The sequence below is a fragment of the Bos grunniens genome, chromosome 6, assembly GCF_055505025.1.
Source record: "Bos grunniens cultivar Pamir isolate PY7600 chromosome 6, Bosgru_T2T1.0, whole genome shotgun sequence".
Classification (NCBI taxonomy): domain Eukaryota; kingdom Metazoa; phylum Chordata; class Mammalia; order Artiodactyla; family Bovidae; genus Bos; species Bos grunniens.
In genome coordinates, this window is record NC_141170.1 from 60,417,903 (window position 1) to 60,429,931 (window position 12,029).

The 12,029-nt window shown below is 41.5% G+C and overlaps 1 protein-coding gene across 12 annotated transcripts in view; it reads left to right on the forward strand.

Annotated features, from left to right (window-relative positions):
• TLR6 (toll like receptor 6) overlaps positions 1–12,029 on the forward strand; it is a 48,314-nt gene that overhangs the window by 20,114 nt on the left and 16,171 nt on the right. For 8 of the 12 annotated variants that reach the window (XR_015165466.1, XR_015165468.1, XR_015165467.1 and 5 more), the window contains one exon: positions 922–3,575. Coding sequence is in view for 4 of the 12 variants with exons in the window: in XM_086406115.1 (XP_086262241.1) it covers positions 990–3,380 (2,391 nt within the window). In the remaining 8 variants the exon portion in view is untranslated. Of the gene's footprint in view, positions 1–921; positions 6,383–12,029 lie in introns of those variants that run through there. The other 4 variants (XM_086406115.1, XM_086406116.1, XM_086406112.1 and 1 more) reach the window with 1 other exon arrangement.

The following is a 12,029-nucleotide window of genomic DNA, read 5'->3' on the forward strand; positions in this document are numbered from 1 at the left end:
GACGGAGGAGCCTGGTGGGCTGCAGTCCATGGGGTTGTGAAGAGTTGGACACGACTGAGCGACTTCCCTTTCACTTTTCACTTTCGTGCATTGGAGAAGGAAATGGCAACCCACTCCAGTGTTCTTGCCTGGAGAATCCCAGGGACGGGGGTGGGCCTGGTGGGCTTCTGTCTCTGGGGTCGCACAGAGTCGGACACGACTGAAGCGACTTAGCAGCAGCAGCAGCAGTGATTTGGCAGAGGTTTTCTTAAACATCTGGGGAAACAGAACAAAACAAAAACACCTAATCTTTGCATATTGGCTCTGTGTTGAAACACTTCTTCAGGGCTTGTCAGGCTGTTTATGACTCTGACTTAGCCTTTACTTCTTTCCCCTTGCACAGAGCCTAAAAGTCAACCAGAGGTGGAAGTTTAGGATTTTTTCAGGTCTTCTCTGAGTGTGCGTCCAGACCTGGGCATGAATGTGGCCTTCTTGATTGCTTGGTACATGGAGCTGTCCAAAGCCTTTTTTACTCCCCTGTATCTTCTTTCCTAGCTTCTTTCTTTCTGGTTTTGGTATATGTGCTGCCTGCCCCATCCCTTATCCCTGGCTCTAGGTGGCTGTGGGTAGTGTACATGCCTTTAAGGGTTTCCAAACACTGTCCAGGAGGCTGCTTCAGCCCTGAGAAAGTTCTGAGTTGGAGTAAACAAAGACAGGCTCCTGAGTGGAACATACAACCACAGTTCTTTGATAACAAGGTCTTCATTGCCTTTCCTGGCACCAGCAACTTGCATAACTGGAAAAAAATGGCACATTAAATTATGGGATCAGAAATGATCCTGATAGTAAGTGAAGAACTCATTGAGATTTCATGTTTAGTAAGCTGAGGATTGAGAGTAATCAGCCAATGTTTATGTATCTTAACATATATTATATTTCTAGAATTGGATGCACATCAGGATGTTCTGAAGAATAGCAGCAACCCTCCGGGAGATAGTCACTTCAATGCCATGATCAAAGACAAAGAATCTCCCATCAGAAGCTGTCATTTTGTTTACATTGTGGCCTTAGTATTTGGAACCATAATCCAGTTCTCTGATGAAAGTGAATTTGTGGTAGACATGTCAAAAACAAGCCTTATTCATGTTCCCAAAGACCTGCCACCAAAAACCAAAGTCTTAGACTTGTCTCAGAACAACATATCTGAGCTTCACCTGTCTGATATCAGCTTTCTCTCAGGGCTGAGAGTTCTGAGACTTTCCCATAATAGAATCCAGGGCCTTGATATTAGTATTTTCAAGTTCAACCATGATTTGGAATATTTGGATTTATCTCATAATCAGTTGCAGAAGATATCCTGCCATCCAATCACCACAACTCTCAAGCATTTAGACCTCTCATTCAATGACTTCGATGCCCTGCCCATCTGTAAGGAATTTGGCAACTTGACCCAACTGAATTTCTTAGGATTAAGTGCTACAAAGTTACAACAATTAGATTTACTACCCATTGCTCACTTGCACCTAAGTTGTATCCTTCTGGATTTGGAAGACTATATGAAAGAAGATAAGAAAGAAAGTCTTCAAATTCTGAATACAAAGAAACTTCACCTTGTTTTTCACCCAAATAGCTTTTTCTCTGTCCAAGTGAACATATCAGCGAATAGTTTAGGGTGCTTACAACTGACTAATATTAAATTGAATGATTACAATTGTCAAGTTTTACTTAAATTTTTATCAGGACTCACTGGAGGACCAACCTTACTAAATTTTACCCTCAACCACATGGAAACAACTTGGAAATGTTTGGTTAAAGTTTTTCAGTTCCTTTGGCCCAAACCTGTAGAATATCTCAATATTTACAATTTAACAATAGTTGAAAGCATTGATGAAGAAGTTTTTACTTATTATAAAACGACATTGAAGGCACTGAAAATAGAACATATTACAAACAAAGTTTTTATTTTTTCACAGACAGCATTATACACAGTGTTTTCTGAGATGAACATTCTGATGTTAACCATATCAGACACACGCTTTATACACATGCTTTGTCCTCAGGAACCAAGCACATTTAAGTTTTTGAACTTTACCCAGAATAGTTTCACAGATAGTGTCTTTCAAAATTGTGACACTTTAGCTAGATTGGAGACACTTATCTTACAAAAGAATGAATTAAAAGACCTTTTCAAAACAAGTCTCATGACTAAGGATATGCTTTCTTTGGAAACACTGGATGTTAGCTGGAATTCTTTGGAATATGACAGAAGTAATGGAAATTGCTCTTGGGTTGGGAGTATAGTGGTGTTAAATTTGTCTTCAAATGCACTCACTGACTCTGTTTTCAGATGTTTACCTCCTCGGATCAAGGTTCTTGATCTTCACAATAACAGAATAAGGAGCATCCCTAAAGATGTCACTGGTCTAGAAACTTTGCAAGAACTCAACCTTGCTTCCAATTCTTTAGCCCACCTTCCTGGATGTGGTATCTTTAGCAGCCTTTCCATACTGATCATTGACTATAATTCAGTTTCCAATCCATCAGCTGATTTCTTCCAGAGCTGCCAGAAGATTAGGTCCCTCAAAGCGGGGAACAATCCATTCCAATGTTCCTGTGAGCTAAGAGACTTTATCCAAAGTGTAGGCCAAGTATCCAGTGACGTGGTAGAGGGCTGGCCTGAGTCTTATAAGTGTGACTATCCGGAAAGCTACAAGGGAACCCCTCTAAAGGACTTCCAGGTATCTGAGCTATCCTGCAACACAGCTCTGCTGATCGTCACCATTGTGGTCCCTGGGCTGGTGCTGGCTGTTGCTGTGACTGTCCTCTGTATCTACCTGGATCTGCCCTGGTACCTCAGGATGGTGTGTCAGTGGACCCAGACCCGGCGCAGGGCCAGGAATGTACCCTTGGAAGAACTCCAAAGAACTCTCCAGTTCCATGCTTTTATTTCATACAGTGAACATGACTCTGCCTGGGTGAAGAATGAATTAATACCAAACCTAGAAAAAGAAGATATAAGAATTTGTCTCCATGAGAGAAACTTTGTTGCCGGCAAGAGCATTGTGGAAAATATCATCAACTGCATTGAGAAAAGTTACAAATCCATCTTCGTTTTGTCTCCCAACTTTGTCCAGAGCGAGTGGTGCCATTATGAACTCTACTTTGCCCACCACAATCTCTTCCATGAAGGATCTAATAACTTAATCCTGATCTTGCTGGAACCCATTCCACAGAACACCATTCCTGATAGATATCACAAGCTAAGAGCTCTCATGGCACAGAGAACTTATTTGGAATGGCCCAAGGAGAAGAGCAAGCATGGACTCTTTTGGGCTAATATTAGAGCTGCTTTTAATATTAAATTAAGACTAGTCACTGAAAATGATGATGTGAAAGGTTAAAAAAAATAAAACATCTGAAATCCAATTTAAGAAACCATCATTCACTTGGATTCTGATGGATACTGGTTTCAAGTTATTTCTGGATGCTGCCTCTATTATTTCCATGAATGCAGGGAAGACTACTGAAAACCATGTTTCAGCTGAACTGGAAACCAGGCTGGGGACCAAGCTAGTGCTCAGACTTGCTGATTACAGGTAACTCAGTCTCTCTGGTTTAACCATTCTGTTTCAAATTGAAACAGTCTCTGTCGAATGAATGCTCAGTCATTCAAGGACCTTTCCTCTCTCTCTCCTTTCCCGAGTGGATGTTGTGTGAGCAGGAGGCTATGAAACTTGCTGGCCACAAGGAAAAAGTCAGCCTCAGAACTGTATGCAGTGGTGCTTGGAGAGTACTGTGGATCTTCATCAGCCTTGGGGTCGGCTCTGTCATCCTGCTCTACTTTGGGAGAAAATAGACCAGATACAGAAATTAAAGACCCTTTTTTCTTCACATCTGAGTAATATTTTACAAAATGTTTGACCTTGCTATACAAATACAGAATTAATCAATGGCAACCTATGGCATTTTACACACACATATATATGGGGCTTCCCAGGTGCCTCAGTGGTTAACATTCTGCCTGCCAAACAGGATATGCAAGTTCAATCCCTGGGTTGGGAAAATCCCCTGGAGAAGGAAATGGCAACCCGCTCCAGTCTTATTAACCTGGAAAACCCCATGGATAGAGGAGCCTGGTGGGCTACAGTCCATGGGATCGCAGAGTCGGACGTGACTGAGTGAATAAACAACAACTATATATACTTGATCTTAGCCAAATAAACAACAACTATATATAAACAACAAATAAACAACAACTATATATACTTGATCTTAGCCAAAAGGCCGAGAAGCGATACAACAACAACTATATATAAATATATATATGTTATAGGCTGTTGAGGCCAAAGACATGATTCCTGCTTGCCAAGGAAATTCAGAGCCAAAATTATTTATAACTGATTATTGCATAGGAGTTTCTGGTTGTGTTAGAATTTTGGTGAATGCCTCAAAACTGCACAGAGGTGGTAAATATCACCACATTTTAAATAGATATTAGACATAGCCAGGTTCTGCTAAAAAATGGCAGAAAGAGGCCAGTAACTACCAACTCATGTTCCCCATCTTCAGAGGCTTGGATTCAAAAGGGTGATTAAAGAGTTGTTAAGTAGAGGTTCTAGACCTGTAGGGAGATGGCTTTGGATTTCTTCTTGACTTCCTGACGTCTGTCTTGACTAAGCCACCAATATCTCTTACCTGTATGACTACAGTAACCTAACTGGGTTCCCTGCTTTTTACTCTTGCCTCATACATTCTCCAAACAGCAATCAGAGGAATTGTTCTTAAAATAGAAATTATTTGAAGCCACCCCCCTGCTTAAAAAGTTCTAACGACCTCCCCTTGCAGTTATAATAAAAGTTGAGCCCCTTGTCAAGACCTGCCGTGAGGCTGGGGATGAGGAACGGGATGAAGGAGGGGAGGGGTGCTGCCTGACTCGTGACCATCATTGAGAGGAACGGTGTATGGGTCTGCTAGGACTGCCCTGCCACACACCACAGTCTGGGTGGCTGAGACAACAGTAATGTATTTCTCACAGTTCTGAAGTCCAGGAAAGGGAGAGATTGGCAGAGAGAATGGGATGGAGGGGTGTGACAGCATGGTTAAGAGACATGACTAGGATGACTGCAATATAAATGAAGGAGAATGCTTTGACACTCAGTCATGTCTGACTCTGCAACCCCATGAACTGCAACCTGCCAGGCTCCTCTGTCCATGGGGATTCTCTAGGCAGGAATACTGGAGTCTGTTGCCATGCTGTCTTCCAGCGGATCTTCCCAACCCTGGGATTTAACCCAGGTCTCCCACATTGCAGATGGATGAGAACATAGTAAAGAAAAAAGAAAAACCCACACACTGGGAAAAGCGGAAGTCCATTTCTTCTAGATTTCTGGAGATTGGTTTGATTAGAAGAGAATGAGAATAAATTATAGGTAGTGAAAGGGACTTCAAGGGATTTCTAAAGCCACAGGGACTTTCTGGGGATTTCTAGTTATAGTTAGTTTACAAGGCATCTCAACAGTCAAGTCTAAGTATGAAGCAGTTTTTGTGAGCAGATTTCTGACCTCTTCAGTCCTTTTCAGGTATTAACAATGCAATGTAGCTTAGCATTTTCAATCTCCAATTCCATTTAAGCTCATCTCCTTTCCCCATATCATAGGGTGCAGCTTCACATCACAAACAGATAGCTCAGTGCTGCTGACCCTCTCACTGCCTCCCCTGTATGCATGTGTGCCTGGGGAAAATGTGAGGATGGCGAGGAGGTGGGGTTTGTACTATCTGATTCAACTGCTTCAGGAAGTGCATGCCCCAGTTGTTGGCAACTCTCCTTAGAAGAGGGGGTAAATTACACTTCCTAGTCCCTTGTTTTGGACCCAAGTCATAGGAAAAGTTCTAGTCTATACCCTACACCATACTTTGTAGAACCAGCTGGTTTAATTAAGAAAAAGGAAAGTGAAAGTCACTCAGTTGTGTCTGACTCTTTGCAACCCAGGCCAGAGTACTGGAATTCCCCAGGCCAGAATACTGGAGTGGGTAGCTTTTCCCTTCTCCAGGGGATCTTCCCAACACAGGGATCTAACCCAGGTCTCCCACATTAAGAGATTATAAAACAGAATACTTGGTCCAATGCCATCTGAGGAATGTGTGTGTGTATGTGTGTAAACTGCACAAATTTACTGCCTAGCAATTTAGTTACCAGCATCAAGAGCTTAAAGCATGTTTATATAAATATTAAAAAGTCTGCATGTTTGCTACAAAAATGATAGTGATGTATTATATATCTATATGGTAAGATTATTATTGATTTGAATTTTTATCTTTATTTATTTGTATTTCCTGAGTTTTCTTCAGTAAACACGTTTCTTGGATAATGTAACATTAAAGTAACTAAAAAAATGACCTTTAAGAAGAATGTGCGTGCATGCTTAGTTGCTCCGTCGTGTCTGACTCTTGCGACCCCATGGACTTCAGCCTGCCAGGCTTCTCTGTCCATGGGATTTCCCAGGCAAGAATGCTGGAGTGGGTTGCCATTTTCTCCTTCAGGGGATCTTCCTGATCCAAGGATCAAATCCATGTCTCCTGCATTGACAGGCAGATTCTTTACCACTGAGCCACCTTGGAAGCCCTTGAGAAGAACACATACACATATATTTATCTGACCTTGTTATGAAGAACTCTTTTAACCTAAAAGCAAAATGTAGCAGTAGTCTGATGGAGCTGATTATAAAGACTTGTGAGAACCAGTGGTTAAATATTAAGGAATTTTGCAAGCAGGTCAGTTGGTAGTTAGAAATCAGGTATAGTGGAAATACTTGAACCATAGGTATTGGCAAGTGCTAAGAAATAATGAGGCTTTTTGTTTTTTGTAGCCTGGTTTACCCTAGGTTGTTGTTGCTTAGTTACCAAATCACACCCGACTCTTGCAGCCTTGTGGGCTGTAGCCTACCAGGCTCCTCTGTCCATGGGATTTCCCAGGCAAGAATACCGGAGTGGGTTGCTGTTTCCTTTTCCAGGGAATCTGCCTAACCCAGGGATTGAATTCATGTCTCCTGCTTGGCAGATGGATTCTTTACCACTGAGCCACCTGGGAAGTCAACCTGATTCACCAGCACACAACTAACTGAGAATAATAGCAAAGAGAAAGTCAACTTACTTGTTTATATAAAAAGGTACATATTTGTTGGTTTGAAAGATCATGAGATAAAAAGATAAAAAATGAGGGAAGATGTTTACAAAAAGTTTGACAGAGGGTGAGTGTCAGTAACATAAACGAGAACGTGTAATTAAGTAGAGAAACATAAACCTGATATAGACATATGCAGTGATGCGAACAAGTAATTCACAACAGTGACAGAAACTGTCAGTAAACATAAAAAGCCACCCAATGCATTTACTCACTCTTTCCAGGAATTTATCCTAAGATGACAATAAAATAGTTGGACCAAGACGGCGTACAAAGGTGCTTATCAACGTTTCATGAAGCCAAACACTCAGGTCGGTAGCTGGAGACAGATTGGCCTTGGTCTAAGATTTACTCAGGTGGCAACTTAAAAAAAAATTGCTGGAAAATTTTAACCAGTTAAGGGGGAATTAATTCAATGCCAGATGTCTAATTGATGCCATTTTTCATTCCCAGCCAGCTTCATGGGGCACAATTTGAACTCTAGGGTCAGATGGGAGAGAGGAATTTTGCTTTCTGTTGAGAAAATATGGAGGGAGGGATGGAAGGAATGGAACACAGCTGTGAGTACAGCTGACCCTTGAACAAGATAAGTTTGAACTGCACTGGTCCACTTACAGATTTTTTTCAAAAAAAAAAAAAAGTACTATAGCACCACACTATTTGCAGTTGATTGAATCCAAGGATGAGGAACTGCAGTTACAAAGGGCCAACTGTAAAGTTATAACCAGATTAGGCGCTCTAAAACCTGTTTTGTTCAGGGTCAACTGTATTGACTCTGCTGGGAGAGGCATCCCTCAAACTAGTTTTCTTCCTTGCTGAGTGAGGGACCATACTCTGCAGATTTCTCTGGTGGGAATCCACCTGCCAATGCAAGAGACATGCGTTTGATCCCTGGTGTGGGAAGATTCCACGTGCCACGGAGCAACTAACTCGCCCATCACAACTACTGAGCCTGTGTTCTAGATCCCGTGCTCCACAAGAGAAAGCACCGCAAAGCATACCACGCAAAGAGTAGCCTCTGCTGGCTGCAACTCAAGAAAGCCCGCTTGCAGCAATGAAGACCAAGAGCAGCCAAAAATAAAAATAAATTAAAAAAAATAATACAGAAAAAGAAACCATACTTTCTACCTCTTCCTGAAAAAAGTACTCACAAACTAGAAATGGATGGGAAATTCCACAATCTGATAAGGAATGATACAAATGAACTTGCAAAACAGAAAGAGACTCACAGACTTAGAAAATTAACTCATGGTTGCCAGGGCTGGGTTGAGGGGCGGGGCTGTGGTGGAGGGCAGGGGGAAGGAATATTTAAGGAATTTGGGAAGGTCATGTACACACTGCTATATTTAAATGGATAACCAACAAAAACCTATTGTATAGCACATGGAACTCTGCTCAATGTTATGTGCCAGCCTGAATGCAAGGCGGGTTTGGGGGAGAATGGATACATGTATGTGTATGGCTGAGTCCCTTCACTGGTCACCAGAAACTATTACCACACTGTTTGTGGGCTGTACCCTAATACAAAGTGGTTTTGATGTTTAAAAAAATAAAAGCATAGATGGAAAACTCATCGTTAACCTCATACTTAATGGTTCTCGAAACTCTTCCCTACTATTCGGAACCTGCTCTCAATAGGTTCAGAACCTCGGCATCAGACCTCTCTTATCACTTCTGTTCCACATTGTACTGGGAGTGCTAGCCAAGGCAGTTAGACAAAAGTCAAAGTGAAAGTCACTCAGTCGTGTCCGATTCTTTGTGACCCTATGGACTGTAGCCCACCAGGCTCCTCAGTCCATGGAATTCACCAAGCAACAATACTGGAGTGGGTAGCCATGCCCTTCTCCAGGGGAATCTTCCTAACCCAGGGATCAAACCCAGGTCTCCCACATTGCAGGTGGATTCTTTACCATCTGAGCCACCAGGGAATCCCATTAGACAAGAAGGTGTTATAAAAAGTATCCATCTTGGAAAGGAAGAAGATGACATTCTGCAAGTGACATCATCTTATTTATAGAAAATACTACTTAGGAATCCGCTGGAAAACTAGTAGAACTAAAAAACAAGTTCAGCAAGGTTGCAAAGAAGATATACAAACAGCTAATTTACACATGAAAAGATGTTCAACATCATTAGTTATCAAGGAAATGCAAATTAAAACCATAATGAGATACCAATTCATTCATAAGAAGACTATAGTAAAAGTCAGAAGTGCTCAAGTGTTAGCAAGAATGTGGAGAAATTGGAGCTCTTATACACTGTTGGTGGAAAGATAAATGATGCAGCTAGCCTGGAACTCCTCAAAAGGCTAATCATATTTATATACGAGGTAGAATTTCACGCTTAAATATCTAAATATATACCCAAGAAAGAATGTCTCCCCAAAACTTGTACATGAATTTTTATATATTCGTAACAGCCATAAGTGTAAACAACACAAATACCCATTCGCTGATGAATGGATAAATAAAATGTGGTATACCCATACAATGAAAAGTTATTTAGCAACAAAAAAATGAAACTTGATACATGCTGCAACATGGACAAATCTTGAAAACATTAAGCTACGTGGAAAAAAGCACAAATAACCACATTTTACATGATTCCATTTATATGAAATACTCAGGCAAATCTATAGAGATCATTAGTACAATCCATAGTGGTTGTCTAGGTCTGAGGCAAATGGGGCATTGGAAAGTGACAGCTAAGGGGTGTGGCTCTTTGTAGGGTGTTGAAAAAGTTTGGTTGTGGTAATGGTCGCACAGTTCTATGGCTTTACCTTAGGTCATTGAATTGTTCACTTCAAATGGATGAAATTTTTATGCTATATGAATTATATCTTAATAAAGTTTTTGTTAAAAAAAACAACAGTACAGGTCACATCTAATTGGCAATGTTTACATTGCCATGGATCCAAAAAGAAACACCTGGGTATGGAATTAAGAGTGGGCAAAAACTGCTGTTGAGAGAAGCAAAGAGGTGCCTAGAGTCTCAGATACAAAACCTCTATGTTGAGTTAGCTCTTTGAGTTGCTGTTGACTCGACGTAGGCTTGTACTTATTTGCACGGTTATGATAAATCCACCTAGACTCAAGCCATCCAGTATGGAAGCCACTAGCCACATGTGACCATGGAACACCTGAAATATAGGTAGTCCAGATGAGATGTGCTGTAAATTTAGAATACACACTGAATTTTTTAAAATTAGTTGATTAACTAGTTTGGCTGTATCAAGTCTTAGTCGAGGCGTGTGGGATCTAGTTCTCTGACCAGGGATCGAACCCAGGCCCTCTGCATTAAGAGCATTGAGTCTTACCCACTGGACCACCAGGGAAGTCCCATACACACTGGATTTTGAAAACTTGAAATGAAAAATATATATATTAATAATGTTTTATATTGTGGCATTTTAAATGATATTTTTTATATTTGGGGTTAAATAAAATATTTTTAAAATTTAAAAGAGGTATATTCTTTGAGAATTAAAGTTATTCCTTAGAAGAGGTGGATATTTCAATGCCTGGGTGTACATGCTTACAAGTGTGCTTGTCCACTGCTAACTGGTGCAGTGGTAAAGAATCCACCTACCAGTACAGGAGACGCAAGAGACTTGGGTTCAATCTCTGGATGGGGAAGATCCCCTGAAGAAGGGAATGGCAGCCCACTCCAATATTCTTGCCTGGGAAATCCCATGGACAAAGGAGCCTGGCTGGCTACAGTCCACGTGCTGCAGAGTCAAACACGACTGAGCACTAGCATGAGTACAAACCTACTGGATAATAGGGAAATAAAAAGAGGCGAGTGACCAACTCAGAGTGGGGATGAGCTTGAAGGGAAACACAGGACTTTCTGAGTGCTAAAGTGCCCTGCTGACCTCTCTCCTGGGTATCACTTTCTACATCTAGTTCACAATGTCAAATGTCTTTCAGTTCAGTTCAGTTCAGTCGCTCAGTCATGTCCGACTCTTTGCGATGCCATGAATCGCAGCACACCAGGCCTCCCTGTCCATCACCAACTCCTGGAGTTCACCCAGACTCACGTCCATCGAGTCAGTGATGCCATCCAGCCATCTCATCCTCTGTTATCCCCTTCTCCTCCTGCCCCCAATCCCTCCCAGCATCAGAGTCTTTTCCAATGAGTCAACCCTTCACATGAGGTGGCCAAAGTACTGGAGTTTCAGCTTCAGCATCATTCCTTCCAAAGAAATCCCAGGGCTGATCTCCTTCAGAATGGACTGATTGTATCTTGGGGAGCCAGAAACTGAATTGTTAATCAAAGAGCACGCCTATCTCCAGTTATAGGTCTGGGAGAAGTAATGGTAAGAGTGGAGGGAGAAGGAGGTTCATTCCTTCAGTCACAGAAATATATTTATAGGTACACCTCCCTTCTTGAACAAATTGTGAGGGGACAGGAGGAAACCGAGAGAGAGAGAGAATAGTACAAGTTAAAAAGCACCTCGAGGTTCTCAGTTTAGGGAAGCTGGCCTTGTTCCCTGTGGTAGAAAAGCTGATTCCAGCAAGAATTGCAACCAGCTTGCAACCTCAAGATGTTGAGGACATCTGGTAGCACCAAGCTGAGCACAAGTTCAGAGGAAGAAAGCTAGGGTGTCCCAGCTCTATTTGCCCACTTGTTATTTTGTTACTGTTGTTGTTTTAAAAGACCAGAGTGGAGCTATCAGGTTGGATTCCTTGAGCATGCCAACAACAAGGAACCACATAAAGCTTTATTGGAGAAAAGAGATTGTTAGCTAGCCTATTTTCCACATAGAGATTTTAAAAATCAATTTTTGAAGAGAGCTTGAAAATTTGAGCACCAGATTTTCTCTGCAACCCAATCTGTCAGAAAAGACATGATTAGCATCCATTCTGTA